The following is a 16,963-nucleotide window of genomic DNA, read 5'->3' on the forward strand; positions in this document are numbered from 1 at the left end:
GATTCTCTCCCTCTGCCTCTGCCCTTCCCTCCCTTTCTCCTTCTCTAACATAAATAATAGATCTTTTAAAAAGATACTGTTGCAGTTTGGTGGTTTGGGGTAAAGGGGAACTCAAAAGTGATGGGAGATTAGTAGAATCAGCTGCAGTTAGAAAAGCTGAGGATCTAAGGAAAAATGAATTGTATTTTGGATATATGAAATTTTAAGGAGTAGGCCAATGAAATACAGAACTAAAACTTGGCAAAAGTTTTAAAGCAAGAGGGACTGCTGAGGTTAGCAAAGTAAATGAATTTCTTAAGAAAGATGATAGGACTTATCCTCCCACTCTAATGAAGAGCAGAAAATGAAACAGTGATGAGGTTTGTATAACCAACACTGTCATTTCAAGATTAAATAATAAATAGCTTTTGAGGAACTACTGTGGACTCACAAACTAGCTATTCAAAAGGCAATTCACCTGAAGGGATCATTTTGTTTGGACTTTTAACAACTTCAGGCCGTTTTGAATTAAAAAAAAAATCACTGTCAACATTTAAAAATCAGGAGTTATATAAAAATCCTACTTCTTCAATTCTCTTGAGAATCAGGCAGCTTTGTCAATCTTAGGTCTTTTTTTATAGGCAAAATTGGATGGAGCTAAGTAACTACTGCTGCCTTTCAGTCACTCCAGTTCATTCCCCAAGCTGATTTATCTTATTTGTCTTATCCCCTGTATTCAAGTTTGCAATTCCTGGTCTAGTGGTACTATGTCAGCATTTATTGACAAAAAATTTAAAAAAACCAGAAACACTGAGTTTTACTTGGAGTTACTGAGTAACACCAGTAACTCCAAGGCCCTGATCGTGCCAGAGACCATTCACTATTTAAGGGAGTTACCATTCTACCACGGTCCACAGGAGGAAATGGACACAAATGGAAACACCAAGGGTAAAGGACCTGCCCAAGTCAACAGCGAGCAAGTGGTATAGATCAGATAAAAACCTAGTAAGACTTAAATGTGCAGTTAGCCAAATAGTTTTCAAATGAAATGGTAATAAATTACTCAATATGAACCTGAGTCTTTTCCTAAAAGCAAGTGAAAGAATGGGGGTAGGGGCGATGATAAATTTTAACAAACTCAGTACATCTGAAGTTTTGATGAAATGATCGGATTCCTAGACTAGCACTACTAGAGTAAGTGAGTGGGATGGACAGTGGTCAAAGTACGATGCTTGAAGAAGAGCTTTCTGAGATGGTGTGGATTTTGAAGCCAACATAAGGTGAATGACCATGGGTGCAGGTGGTTGGGCATACAGTAGGGATAGAGAAACCTTGGATGCCGAGAAGTTGAGAAACTGAAAAACAGTGAGTAATGGCACGCAAAATACACAGGACTCAGCTGATCCTCAAAAAATGCTAATCCTAAGAAGTAAAAATTCAGAAACAGCAGACAAAGTCAATATGTTTCTTGTCTGCATTTTAAAAGGATGAAAGTGAAAAACCTGCCCAAATGGCAGGGCGGGGCATCTGAGCCTATCACATTTGATGTGCTAGAAATGCACCCTGAAGGCTGACAGTCCATTTCTGCTCTAGGCCCCTTACTGACTGTGCCCTGATATGACTCAGTTATACTCAGATATTTTTCTGCTTGAAGGGAGTTAGGTGTTAACTGCTTTTGTTTAAAATAAATAAGATAGTGAGGAGAAGAAAAATCCAACTAGTTAGATAGGAAACGTTAACATAAATTCCCAGGCAATATTTGTTATAAATAAACATCTATACTTCAGCAATTCCTTCTGCCCGGGTTCTCCCCTCAGTAGTTCACAGGGTTCAAGGTCTTACTTCCTTCAACAATCTGGGCAAACATCACCTTATCAGAGATCTCTGACCTTCCTATGGAAAATTACCAACCACCCCAATCCCCCAGTATCATGACCACCATATCTCCCTACCATAGTATCAGCCCTGTTAAGAGTTGAGACTCTTGTTTTCTTCATGGTTTATTTATAGGTCTGTGTACATAATAGAAGCTCAATATTTGTTACATTTAAAAATTATCTATTTTAACAAATCCTTAAGGTCTTAATGATTTAATAAATCAAACGATTTCCCATTTCTACATTTAGAAATTATAAACTTAAGTGAAGAAAATAAGCTAAAACTTCTACTCCAGTTTTCTTCCTTTTTACCACCCCTAAGACCAGTGTCTGGTTACAAAAATAAACTCTCATTTATTTTCCTTTAGAGCTCATAGCCTATGTGTAAATAAATCCAATTTGCTGAGCTTCATAGTTTTGTGAAATGCACTGCATCCATGATAGTACCTTCTAATGACAATTCAGCATCTTCTAACTACCACAGTAGGAGAAAACACTAAGAAGAATTTTTTCAGGCTGTCATATTCAATTAATGCTCTTCTTTTTTTTTTCCCTCTTTTGCAGGGGCAGGAGGATAGGAGAGGATAATATTTATTTATTTATATGGACTTTATTGTTATTTATACTCAAGTTTTTGAAAAAATAGAAAACATTTTGAATCAGAGAATGCCTGAAAGTCAAACATTGAAGATGGTGGTCCCATTATTCTTGAAACCAGACATCAGCTAAAATGGACTTTATGTACTTTAAAAGTGAACAAGCACAAGCAGTCTATTTGATAAGTAGTAGGTTAAATGTCAGCAAATCTAAAATTTCAGAGGCAATATTTTATTTCAAAAGAAATAAATAATTTGGTCACATGTTAACTGGTGAGAGTTACAATGATGGAAATCTTCAAAATTCTTTAAAAAATTGGAATTATTTCACAGTGAGGCTGTTCACATTTCTCATGACTATGTTTTTCAATGACCTATTAACCTAAATTAAAAGTTAAATACACATTACCTTACCAACAATGATATATCTTCAAGGCTGAGAAAAAGCACTAATCAAAAAGAATTTCAATTAAACATTAATCTAGCAGTTCAAAGAGAAGAAATGTTATTGATGAGGAAAGTCCTAATTCTAAATAATATAGCTATGTATCTGTTTAAAAGACTAATATATCCTTAGCTTCATCAAAACACTTGTTAAAAAAATTATACATATCTACTTTGTTCAAGATGTAATATGAAACTTGAAATAATTCCTATTTAAAAAAAAAAACGGTGACTCCTAAGAAGGTTCATAGCATCTCACTGACAAAGTAAAAATATTACATTGAAATGGTTCATCTATTTTGGTCTCTAGTTATTAAAAAAAAAAAAAAAGCCACTGATAATTCATTATAATAATTCTATAAAAAACTGGAAACATCAGGAAAAAAAAATTTGTCAATGAAAAAAATCACTGATTCAATGAGCATTTGATCATTTTATTAACAAAATATAATCAAGAATTACATCCCTCTCTGGTGAAACTTCTCAAATAATTTTATGTGGAGGGCCTTGAGATGTATCAATTATAAAACATGTTAAAATGAAAAAATTTTTAAATGTACAAATACAAACCAGTACTTTATACAAGAATTCTTATAAGGTTCGTTAAGGTAAAAAATAATATGTTTCAACTGAATATAAGGCATGTTCAGTTTCTGTAATTTTGTAGAACTATTTTTTTTGCTTTGTTGGAGACTTTTCTCTTCGCCAGTCCTGATGTTTGTTTGATTCTCTGGATTGTTTAGAGTATCTGCTAGATTTTTCCCATCGCCTTTCAGCACCATTCTGATACCTATCTTCGTCACTTCTAGAACCTGAATGTTTTCTGTTCTTTTCTCTTGACTTTGATCTATCTTTTCTTATAACATTTTCACAGTCTTTATTTCGGTGTCTGTGCTCATTTTCAGAAAAAGAGTTTCTTCTCTCTCCTCTCTTCTTTTTGGGATCACCATACTTGTTTTCCAAATCTGTGTGTGCTTCCTGGTCTCTGTCATTCATGATTCTACTGTAACTATTTCGTTCAGAAGGAACACCTCTGTCTGAAGTGTACTTTGTTATGGGATCTCTCCAATTTGGATCCCTTGAATTTTTATCTTTATGTTTTTCTGACCTTCTTTCTCTTTCAGTCCGTGTTTCCCGATGCCTTTGCTCTGGCCTTCTTTCTTCTTGTTTCCTATCATGGGTCTGTTGTTTCTTGATCAATTTATCTACTTCCTTACTTCTGGTGTTCCCTTGTCCCTTCTTTCTTCTATTTTTACCTGCATATGTAAAATGAAATCATTAGCTTTTATTTTAATCTTTAATTTAATAATTTAACATTACATTTATTAATCCACTGTAGGTTTATTAATTCAGACAAACTGGATGTAAAACTAAATTGAACGGAAAGTCTTACAACAGGATATTTTACAAGATGAGTAATTTTTAAGAATATATATCTTATCACCAAAGTACTGTTTTGATCCTTAGACTCAAAGCTATAAACAGAACCTTTAAATAAACTATAGCAAATGTAAAATTTTTTATAAAGTGACTAACAGGTACATTTCCACTTATAAATTTTATTCAAAAACAGAAATTCCAGCCCATGTGCATTATGTCATATGAAATATTATTCAGATCTGACATGTTAATAAAAACACAGTGAGCACACATGCGAGCAACATCACTCCTAAAGGTGGGGGAGTGGGGTTACTGTGTTTGTTTAATAGCATGAATATGTATTGTTCAAATAAAAACCTCTTCCTACAAAAACAATAGTTTTGCTCTCCAATGCTATCAGAGAAGCAGTATCCACACCAGGAAGAGAAGCTTGTTAAGACATATAATCATAGGCCTTACCTAGATTTCTGAGAAAACTCTTTTGAAATGGCTGAGAACAATTCAATCTTACTGATACAATCACAAATATAAATATTAAATAATCACAGTAAAATTTTAAGCTATAAAACAAATTTAATCAGTTTATCTGTGTTATTTCCTTTGGGTATAAAAATCAAACGTGCTGAGAAGACCAAAAGTTCTGTCAAATTCATACATATACAGAAAGAAAATGTGGTAGAAAACTGCCTACCTTCTTCCTGTCTCCACCTAAATCTCACTGTACCAACCTGTATTTCTTCTGCCAAATGCCTACCTTCGGCATAGTCCATTGGTTTGCCACTAAGGATTTATTTCTCTGGTTCCTACCAAGCAGCTCAGCTGAGCTGCAGCTACCCAAGCAGAAACCATCTGGCTGTGTGCTAAATCAATGTCTCTCTGACCCTACTATTCACCACTCTCAGGGCGGTGCTGACATAAAACCCTGAGTCCTACCATAATAGGCAACCAACCCACTGTTGGGTGTTTGCTTTACAATTTTCTAATTTTGAGACAGTTCATATTGCTTTTATGCTACTTAATATTTTACTAGTAAAATTGAAAACTCTCTACTGAAATTGTATGATGAGGCAAATTAATTTTGAATCAGCAAGATTCCTTACTGCAGCAATTCAAGCTGTGTTATCATCTGTTCTCAAAACGGATATCATGAAATAACAAATTCTTTAGAATTAAGAGGTGAATATTAAATGAACAATGTTAACATATTTTAATTCAAGAATAAGACTTCTGTGGGCAAATGCAATCTTGCTCTAATAATATAAAATACTGAGAGTCCCACAATTCTGGCTGCCACACATACTCTTTTAAGTGCAATAAGCCAGAGAACAAGAGTGTAAAGATCAACCTTCCAACTTACTTTTTCCTGCCACTAAATATGCATTAAAAAGTAAGAAATGATATGCATTTTGGACAATAAGACTATCTCTTATTCAAACTAAGATACTGTGATGGAAGAAAACAGAGTTGATCCTGGGGAAAACAAAACAGACCTTCTCAGAAAATGGCACATTTAAAAAAATCCTTTATTACTGTATTTCTACTTCTAGGAAGGATGGAAAAAGCTGTGGACCAGTGCCTCTGCTGAAAACAACTAGAAACGCCAGATAAAAATTTAAAATCTTCTGCTTAAAGGCACTAAAGATCTTGAACAGCTTGAGGTATTATAAACAAAGGCAGTGCTCAAAAAAAAAAAAAAAAAAAGGACAGGATAGGTGTATGTTGAAAGAACAGAGGGTCAACTTGAAGGAGTCCTAATTGCCAAAGCTGAAATGACCTTAACAACAAAAAAAATTATAGTAATGGATTTTAACTAATTCAGATAAATATCCAAGAGTCCACACTGATAAAATATAAAGTTAATAAATAAATGGGGGTGGGGGAGAGGGATAATTTTTTCTTGCAGAAGAAATTCAATCACTAAATGCAGAAGAAAAAAGACAATGGAAAAACCACATTCGGCAAACACCATGGTAGTTAAGTATTACAGACAAGATCCAAAGATGGATGCTAAAATTAAAGAGCGAAAGGTAGAGGAGAAAGAGAAGATTTGCATAGTATCAAATTATCTCCCCACAAGACACTAATTTATAGAGAAAAGTAGTTTCTGTCCTTTTCTGCTCAAAAGAAACTGAGCAGATATCACTTTAACCAAGTGATCAAAGTTAATGTCACCAATAAGACATATCAATATTATGAACTCCAAGATAAGATGCATTAAGAATACATTATTTCTATGGTATTCTGTCCAAAAATGCATAACCTCATTCTAATCATGTAAAAACTTCAGACAGATATCCGAGTTGAGGGACCAATTCTAAAAAATAAGTGACCAGAGGACTTCAAGAGTTTCAGAGCCATTAAAGCCAAGAAATGCCTGAGAGGAATAGGTTATAGAGGACTAAGAAGAAACTCAGTTCAATCCAAGTAGGATCCTGGAATAAGAAAAAGGACATTAATGGAAAAACTGGTGAAATTCAAGTAAGAATATGTTTAATGTATTGTTCCAATGTTAATTTCTTGGCTTTGGTAATGGAACTCTGGTTACGTACAATACTAACACAAGGAGAAGTTGAGTGAAGGCTATATGGGAATTTTCTGTACTATTCGCAACTTTCTTTTAAGTTGATTAAAGGCCAGCATTCCAGAGACAGCAGAACCATGGAGAAGTAAGCTGACATTCTACAGCCACTTTCTCCCTATGAGCATCTGTTGATCCAGGGTTACTGCTGAGGGACAGAGAGACCAACAGTCCCTACTGCTGAGGAACAGCCAGAGACCACAGGCTGCACAGGCTGGGAGAGAAAAGAATGGAATGGAACTAGCTATTTGCAATACATACATGTGACAAAAGATACATATCCAGAAAACCCAAAGAACAACAAATTTATAGAGGAGACAACTTTATAAAACAACAAAAAGGGGGGAGGGGTAGCAAAAGATTTGAACAGACACTAACAAAAAAGGAAAATACCCAAATGACCAATAACAATATAAAATAGTGTTCAACTTCATTAATGATCGAGAAAATGCAAATTAAAACCACAACGCAATACCATTACATATCTACCAGAATGGTTAAAATGAAGAAGATATCCAACCAAAGTGTTGAGAGGATGGGAGCTACTGGAAACTCTCAAACATGGCTGATGGGGGTGTAAACTGAAATACTGACTTGCAAAGCTGGCAGTAACTACTAGAGCTAAATATATACACAACCTACAACCCAGTGATTCCCAGGACAAACCCAATGGAAATGCACATATGTACATAAACACATACCTACTGAGAATGAATAAGGATATTCACAGGAATACTATTTATATTATCTAAATTGCTGCTGAGTAAAAGGGATGTTAAACAGACTGTAGCATATTCATACAGTGGAAAACTATACAGCAATAAGATTGAAGGAACTATAACTAAATACAGTATTACAGATGAATCTCACAAAAGTAATTGTGAAAGATAAGCCAGACACAAAGGAATTCACAAAATACAGTTATAAAGTTAAAAACAGTACAATGAATTATGGAATTACAAATGAGAGTAGTAGCTGCCCTGAGGCAGTGGATGGGAGGAGCGGCAGTAGCTAGTAACTCTGGTTATGGGTAGCTAGCATGTGGATGTGTTCTCCTCATGAACATTTACACTTACGATATGTGCAATGAATGCATGGCATATATCAGTAGCTAACATGACCTCACTACAGTAAAAAACTCTTTTTAAAAAAATTTTTTTAAAAATAGAATTACCAGCAAAGCTATAAACTGGACTATAGGCACTATGAATGAATGGCATTTCAGTTATCACTCAAATTAAGTATTTGCAATGAAGTATCTTCATTTCTATGAAGAGGATTCTAATAGATAATCTTAGCATTATAAATGATGCAATTTACTACAGGCTCCAGCAGTGATAGATGATCATTTATATTATTAATTGTGGCTTTTAAACAACTGAACTCTAAAATAATCAAGCAATCAAATTATTTTCTTCCCTTGCTGTAAACATCACCAGCAATATACTTGTTAGAAAAGAGCCCAATCCATTAGAAGTGAGTTTCCATACCTGAGGCAGAGCTCTGACTACTGCTGGATGAAGACCCGCTGTCTTCGCTGGAAGACTCTGAACTGCTGTCACTGCTGTCCGAGTCAGAGGCAGAGGAGGCCGACTCTGAAGAGGAGGACGCGGAAGAGGAAGAGGAGGGGGATTTATTTGCCTCAACATCTGGTTTCTGTGCCACAATGACCTTCGGTGTGTTTTTGAGATGCTCACGTAATTCATCCCTAATTAAAGATATAATCTCTGTTAGTTTCTGCTTTGAAGGCACCTGTGAGATAATTTTATAAGATGAAAATAAAATTTTGAAAATTATCCTTACGTTAAACCTCCAAGACCTATCGAAGTAAAGAAGTTGATGGCAAATCGAGTGTTTCTTGGATTATCTCGGGGTAATAAGCCTTCAAAAAATGGCTGTAGGGTTCTAAAACAAGAAAAGAAAATGAACAAAAGAGAACACAATGCTTAAAGATAAAAAGGCAAATTTCTTATATAGTCATTTTTCAGATTTTCTATGTATTTTTTAATTGGTAAATGAAATACAATTAAGTAAGTGATTTATATCATTTATTAGATTAGGCTACATGCTATTTAAATGAGTAGGGTCAAGTCATAATTTACTAAACTTACAGCAGAGGAGGTTTTTTTAAAAAAATATTTATTTATCTGAAAGAAAGCCTAGGCACACGGGCGTGCAGAGTACAGGGCATGAGGGAGAGAGGGAAAGAGAATCTCAAGCACACTGCTCAAGGAGTGTGGAGCTCAACATCAGGCTTGATCTCACAACCCTGAGATCATGACCTGAGTGGAAACCAAGAGTTGGATGCTTAACTGACTGAGCCACCCAGGCATCCCACAGAATTTTTAAAAAACTTTTTTATACATCACACATACATACATATTGTATAAATACATACACACACACACAGTATGTGAATGTATATAATAAAGTAAAAACAAATCTCTGTTGTATATATATACACACACACGCACACACAGCACTGTGCATGGCAAAAAACAGTAACAAAAGGACGATATCATGGATGAAGACTGCATACAATCATTATTTCCAGGGATGGGAACAATACAAGGTGGTTTGGACATGTTGTTCTGAGTGCCACATTGAATGACTAACCAGCGGGGTCAGGACAAACTGTTACACAGAAAAAAGTGACATACAAGAAAAATAATTAAGAGTTTTGCTGGATAGACCAAAAGAGGGGATTTCTAGCTCTGGAAATGGAGGTAAGGAAGCGTGAACAAGCTGAGCAATGTTGGTGAAATCTATAGAGAGGGAGGAGATAAACCTGGTGGAACCGGTAAATTAGTCTAGTTAAGTTAGTCTATGAAACCAAGAGGAGCGATGGACTAGCCCAGAGAGGGCATGCTGAAGCCAGAATGGAAACTGCGGAAAAGAGGAGAGGTAGGCTTAAGAGTAGAGACCATGAAGAGTGAGGGAGAATGAAAAGAAAGTGAGGAGCCACAGTGAGCAAGTGGCCAACTGCATTAGTAAGGCCGGAAAGTCCGGGGACAGGAGGATTGAGAAAAAGTACTTGACGTGGCAGGCAGTCACTAAGAAATCTGAAAGGATGATTCAGCAGTGTGAATGAAGTAGAAGTCAACAGTAATCTGAATAAATTGGAAATAAGAAAGCTGGTATAGGGATTACACGATAGTCCTGGAACAAGATTCTCATTCAGTGTAATAATTTGCACAACTACATGACCGAATCATCTAAATACATTTATAATTACCCACTGATAACAGAAATTAATTTTCCAAGGTTCAAAATTTGGGTTAAAAATGAAAATAAAGGGGTGCCTGGGTGGCTCAGTGGGTTAAAGCCTCTGCCTTTGGCTCAGGTCATGATCTCTGCTAGGCAGGGAGCCTGCTTCCCTCTCTCTGTGCCTGCCTCTCTGCCTACTTGTGATCTCTGCCTGTCAAATAAATAAATAAAATTATAAAAAAAAAAAGAAAATAAAACTGTAAGTAGTACTCATTAGAAAACTCCAGTGAACATGCAAAATAATTGTGTGTTCTAACTAAATGAAAAGATTCTTTTAGATTCTGTTTACACTGATTCTGTGTTTACTCTCCTGCAACTAAAATCCAACATTAAAAACTGCATGTTGTCCTGTGCCACAGAACATGAGATTCAGAGTAGTAATTAATGGAAGAAGAAAGACCTAGGGGCTTAACTCTTGTTTTTACAACCAAGTGTGGATTTAGGCTGCTACAATGGAGCAAAATTCCTGAGGACAGGAAGAATAAAATGTGCATAATGATAAACTTACTCATCCTTTAATCTTGCATTAAGTTTAGGAAGACCCATATATTCACACAGTTCTTGGAAAAATATTTTAACAAAAATTCTACTGGATGATGTAGTGGTTTCTTCACTTAGCTTTATACATTCAAGAACCTGAAAATTAAAATTAAAAGACAATTTTGTTCTAAAGTTAAGACAAAATGACCAACACTTATAACTTTAAGCATCTCTAAAGAATTATCTGTGAATATCTTTCTTTGTCCTAGTAAGTATTATTTCTTGGCAAAGTTTAAGACTATCTCTCTACGCTAATTTTCATAATGCTAAGACACTACGGAAATAGAGTTCATTCTTTCTTGAGTAATGAGCTTTTATATTCTGCTGTAAGTATAAAATGCTGAAGCAAAGATTACTAGTTCCCAAAACTCCCTCATCAAAATGTGGATATATATATAGGTGTTTGGGGCAAAATGCCACTTAACGTATTAGGCTACAGTTTTGTATAGTACACATACAATAAGGGTAAAGACAGGAAGAGTGATGGTTTGTTCTGAATACTAAGATTGAGGCTTAAAAACTGAAGCCATAGAGATGTTTTAGGACAAATAAAACCAAAAGTAACCTCCAGTTGAGTTCTATGTTCCAGGAACCCATTTGCTTCGATTGTTTAAACCCTTGATTTCATTTTCATTCCCAGAGAGGAAAAAAGAAAAAAATATTATTATAATCAGGCTCCTAGGCCAGCTTAAAAAATACCTATTAATGCAGCTAGGCATACTTAGTACTTACAATATTACAAGAATCTATCTAACGTTTATAAGGTCACTTTGCTGCCTCATTCTACTATCAGGTTGTGGTTTAGTACAATGTGATCCTCTTCTTTCTTTCTTTCCTCTTGGATGTAATTTCTTTCTTTCAACTTCACTTTTCTTATAACCTATCACTTGTTATTTTGTACTGGCACTATGGGCATATCTTACCTTATGTATTTCTTATATGGTATGTTCCTTTAAAGCAGAGATCATATATAGTGTCTCTCTCAAGTGACTGGGCACAGAGCTGGTAACTAAATGAATGGCTGTTGGATGAACAGCAGTTGTACAATAAATCCCAGCATCACGAATGCATTTTAAATTCCAATCCAGTATTCATTTGTGTATCAAAGATATCTTATCTTGTTCTAAAGAACTGACTACATGATGCATGGACCACAAAGCTATTCATGTATGTGGGTATGAGTATATATGCATGTGTGCACACACAGAGAAGAGGAAAAATCTCTATTTTCCCCTGAAAAGACCATTAGCCATCACTATTAAAAAGGGCTGTTAAAATCATCACAGGTGGTATTTCTTACACTCACATTATTTACCTAACTTTTCAATCCCATGTTGTATGAATATAACCTCAAAGATAGCCATTATAATAAAAGTTTGCTATACATTTCATTTTAAAGTACATTTCCTACATAGGAAAACTATGGTTATATTATACTTAATACCTATTCGAGAATAATGGGATGAGGAAGGAAGAATAAATATCAATTCATCTACTTACACTCCATGGAAGTGAATCAGTGTATAAAAGGTGAGCAAACATCTTGGCAACATTTCTCAATTTGTTTGTTTCCAAGCGATGGATGGTATCATATTGTTCTTTGAATATACTTTCAAAGGATTCCATGTATTCTTTTTTTAGCATGCAAAATCGCTAATAAATAAAAAAACTGAAGGTCAATATCACTAAAAACTGACTCTCAATACCATTATGAGCATATTAGATCCTTCTAAATTTATTGTATCAAAAATTAGTAAATATTTTGTATATCATATCACTCAATCTTTTTGTGCTATATGATGGAATGCTTAAAAAAGAAGGTAATATATATCATCCCTATTTACCTGGGATTTATACACTAAAACAAAATTATACAAGTAGTTTATCATAGACACATACATTTATATACTACGCAAATATATTTCTCTGTGGGTAGAGTTTAGATTTAAAAACTATTTTAGCTCATGCTCTATTTGTGTTGCCTGATGTACTTGACTTCAGAAAATGCTTTGAGATTTTGAAAAGGCAACATTTAATTGTCCTCTTTGGGAAACTGTTACAAAGCATATAGAATTTCAAAAAGTTCTGGAAAAGTCATAAGCAGTAAGGCACTGCAAAATGAAGTAGGAAAGGAGGAAACTACACAGGATGGGAAACTGAGGGAGGGAAGAGCAACAAGCTTTAAGCGAAGACTTGCTCTTAAATTAAACAAGACCACAAAGCAGACATGTTAATTCACAATATTCATGTTATGGATTCCCCTAGTGATTCTACTAAATTCCAACAAGAAAAATGAGGCTGTAACTCACCCCAGCTAATAAGCCAAAAAATTTCTCATATGTCCTTTGTTGGGCACAACAGTCAAGTATCATGTTGCAGAGTTCTTTCTATTTGGAAAAAAAATTGCATTAGTGATTCACAAAACAATGAATCCATGCTGTATGATAATTTATCAATATGATAGAGACAGTTTGAATTTTTAAATAAGGGTTTAAATACACAAAACTTCCAAAGCTTTGTGAGCTTAAGTTATTAGGACAAAATTAAGAAATTCAATCTATGTCAAACCTGTATAGTTTTTCAAAGCCTTCAGCCTGGCTGACAGTTTCCATTGTCATCCATGCTAATTAGATTGATTATAAACTTCTAAATATATGTTAAGTATGAACCACCTCAAGAATATCTACTATATGAAACAGATATACCATGAAGAGACTACTGAATAGACTATATTCTAAAAAGTCTACACAAAATCTTTAAAACTACAGATCATCAATATGCCACCTAATAATTCAGTTATATAGTTTAAACTCAATTATTAAGGAATATATTTAATTAGTATGGAAAAGGTAGAACATGAGTCTTCACAGAAGCATAAATAAGCACAGTTATAACAATAACTTAAATGATACTCTGGTTAATAAAAGGTCTTTTTAAAAGAACAAAGGAAATAAACACCTCTGTGGCTAGATTTTCTAGCCTCAAAATAAATGTTACACATATAGATCTATTGATAAATCTATATGAATAGATCAAATCATTCCATAACTACTGGAGTAATATACTGTCTAATCAGCTATTTTTGTGCCTTGACAACCCCTGTGCAAAAATTCTGTTGAGCTAATAAATGCAAGAGTTAATCCAGGACCAGAAATACCATCATCACAAATGATTTATAATTTTAAAATATTATAATGAAATATGTATTGATTATATCAATTTCATAGACAAAGAAACTCAGACAACATGGACAGATCAATGGAGACAAAATTTAAAAAGGTCTAAATTCATTCTTTGACCACTGATGTAGAACTAAGTATATATTTTTCTACAAAACATTTACCAAAAAGTTAAAAATTATTCTTTTTCCAAATATAGTAACTGCAATGTATTTGTGTTCTATAAATGGAAAATATAAATATAATAATATACTTATTATATAAAATATAATATATACCCTTTCAGTTCATTTTTACTTTTAAATTTTACCTTAGTATTTTCAATTAGCAATTCTGACATTTTGTCATATTTAACAATGTGACATGCAACCCAAATACTTATGTAAGTATATTTTCTTTCCTTTTATTTATTTAAGACAGAGATATAGAGAGAGACAGCATGAGCAGAGGGAGAGGCAGAGGGAGAGGGAAGAGCAGATTCCCTGCTGAGCCAGGAGCTCAATGTGGGGCTCAATCCCAGGATGCTGGGATCATGACCTGAGCGAAAGGCAGACGCTTAACCATCTAAGCCACCCAGGCACCCTACTGTAATTATTTTTAAAACTTGGGTCTATCTATATTTACTGCATATATCCATGTGCAAGAGGGAGGAAAAGAGTCCTAAAGAAGCACAGAACTCTAGAAGTGTGCTGTCTAGCATGCTAGCCCCTAGCTAATTAATTAAATACCATTATATAAAATTAAAAATTTCTTTCTTTTGTCAACCTAGCCACATTTTCAGTACTCAAAAACCACATGTGACCAGTGGCTACCATACTAGACAGTGTGGAACACAAACATTTTCATCACTGCAAAAGTTCTATTGGATAGCGCTGTTCTGGAAGTTGATAATCTACTTATAAAACAATCTACTTAAAAGGCCTTAATTCACAATTTGAAGTTGTTTTCAGATGTCATTACATTACTAAATTATTATTTTTTTATGATTAATCACAAGTCACCTCAATTAAACAAAATGCTTATTAATGTGTAAGTTCTGAAAAGATGTACTATGTCAAAATTTAATACAGTACTAAAAAGTTAAAATGACATTTTCTGAGTTCTGCCACATTATGTTAATTTGATGTATTAAAATGCATTTTCAACTCTTTCTACTAACACTGTATTTTACAGTAACATAACAGTTAATCAGGTTTTAAACAATCTAACATGGTAATATGCTGATAGCATTGCTAAATAAGCCAGTGCTACTTGCAAAACAAATTACTTTCTTCCCTAGACTAAATGCAATTATAAAAGTTATTCCCTGTGGCTTATAATAATTAAATATTTTAACATTTTAATTAAATATTACAGCAATTTTAGGAGAGTCTTTTGAGTGAATGAAAATAGATGCACTAAGACATTCTTCCAAACGCTATCAAAATATGTTGAGGTTAGTTCTAGAACAACTACCCTCTGAATTAATATTAATAAAACTTAAAATGACTTAATTATACTCCTCTAATAATGTGACAAGATCATATAGTAATTTCAGTTTCACTTATAATTTTAAAGGTTAATTCACTAATTTATTTCCTTTCAAAAGTGAACAAATCAAGTGCACCCAGGGTACAAATAGGAACACTGTTACTAATATACTAATAAACTTTAAGAGAGGGAAAAAAGAACTTTTTAAATTTGAAAAGAATAATTTCTTCTCAAAATTACATACCATGGCATTTTAAGAAGAAATCTATAATCTAGAAAAAGATTGGTAAACTTTTTCAAAGGCCAGGTAGTAAATATTTTAGGCTTTAGAGGCCATAAGGTGCCTGTTGCAACCAGTCAATTCTGTTGTCGTAAGGTGAAAACAACTATACACAATATACCAATCAATGGGCATGGCTGTATTCCAATAAAATTTTGTTTACAAAAATGGATAGTGGGCTTGGGCCACCGTCTGCCAATCCCTGTAACAGATCATATTCAGAGCCTTAAGACAATGCACTTACACCTAATGGTAACAGCTCAGATAGTCAAGATCTTTTAGAAATAGAAACAGCCTGGAGTTGATATATTCACTCTAGCATCTCTTCTGGGTCTACCATGTGTAAACCAGGGTGTGAAAAACAAAACCTCCAAAGCCTTGGCTCAATGGAGATGGGCAGGGAACAATCTAAATAAGAATGCAATTAGAAAAAACACCCAAGATAATCTACTCAATCCAGTCTTTATCATTTTTGGCATTAGGTTTCTATGATACTTTGAACAGTGAAGTATATACTAAGTTGTAAGATTATGAGTCCCATGGACTAAGGGGCAGGGGGGCTAACATGTACTGGATTATTCAATCCCTGGTATCCTGTAGAGAATCTGACATGTAGTATATGCTGAATACATTTTGTTGCATTAATGAATGAAAAAAAATGACAGAGTCTTCTATATCCAATTTAAGTGATATAACAACATGTATGATGATCATTATAATTTCTACCACAAAAGATGCTTTAGTGCAGTAAGTAGATAGAGTAGGCAATTCATTAAGGAACAAATTTCCTATTGTATTTTAAGCTACCATTTGATTTACAGGCAACCACTCAAAATTTTCTGTAAAGTGCAATGGATCAAAGAGACTTCCTCCTTTTCCTACGTCCTGTTTAAGCAGCCCATTTAATTCATTGCAATGAGGAGCATTTATGAAGCACCCCAGAACTAATTTTTAAGTTATTTTAAAATTTTAGAATATCTACATTAAAAAATGAATATGTAATACTGAGTTATTATTTCAATTCATAAAACCTATATTAACTGTCTTAAACATTTTTATAAATAATACTATTTTGACTTACTGTTTGGCTTTCAGGAAACTCCATTTTCAGCAATTTGTGTGCACATTCTTCAAAATCTAAACTGTAGAGACAAAGTGGTCACAACAGTTAGGTTAAAAACTTGCTCTTTCATAAACAAGGATCTTACTTCAACAATTATTTAAAATAACTTTTTAACTGTAACTTCACAGTACTGTGTCGTGTATGTAGAAAAGACATAGCTCTTAATTCTACAAAGAATGGAGTACTGAGACGTACTACAACATGGATGAACTCTGATTTACGTGAAATGAAAAAGTCAGATATAAAAGGC

At 34.0% G+C, this 16,963-nt stretch overlaps 1 protein-coding gene across 4 annotated transcripts in view; it reads right to left on the bottom strand.

The window, feature by feature from the left end:
* Positions 1-16,963, bottom strand: part of CWC22 (CWC22 spliceosome associated protein homolog) — a 76,495-nt gene that overhangs the window by 16,538 nt on the left and 42,994 nt on the right. For 2 of the 4 annotated variants that reach the window (XM_046019607.1, XM_046019608.1), the window contains exons 14-20: positions 16,672-16,732; positions 12,971-13,048; positions 12,162-12,314; positions 10,630-10,757; positions 8,658-8,759; positions 8,345-8,562; positions 4,005-4,152 (exon numbers count right to left, since the gene is read on the bottom strand). In XM_046019607.1, the coding sequence (XP_045875563.1) occupies positions 4,005-4,152; positions 8,345-8,562; positions 8,658-8,759; positions 10,630-10,757; positions 12,162-12,314; positions 12,971-13,048; positions 16,672-16,732 (888 nt within the window). Of the gene's footprint in view, positions 1-1,966; positions 4,153-8,344; positions 8,563-8,657; positions 8,760-10,629; positions 10,758-12,161; positions 12,315-12,970; positions 13,049-16,671; positions 16,733-16,963 lie in introns of those variants that run through there. The other 2 variants (XM_046019606.1, XM_046019605.1) reach the window with 1 other exon arrangement.

Source organism: Meles meles, chromosome 9 (assembly GCF_922984935.1).
Source record: "Meles meles chromosome 9, mMelMel3.1 paternal haplotype, whole genome shotgun sequence".
Classification (NCBI taxonomy): domain Eukaryota; kingdom Metazoa; phylum Chordata; class Mammalia; order Carnivora; family Mustelidae; genus Meles; species Meles meles.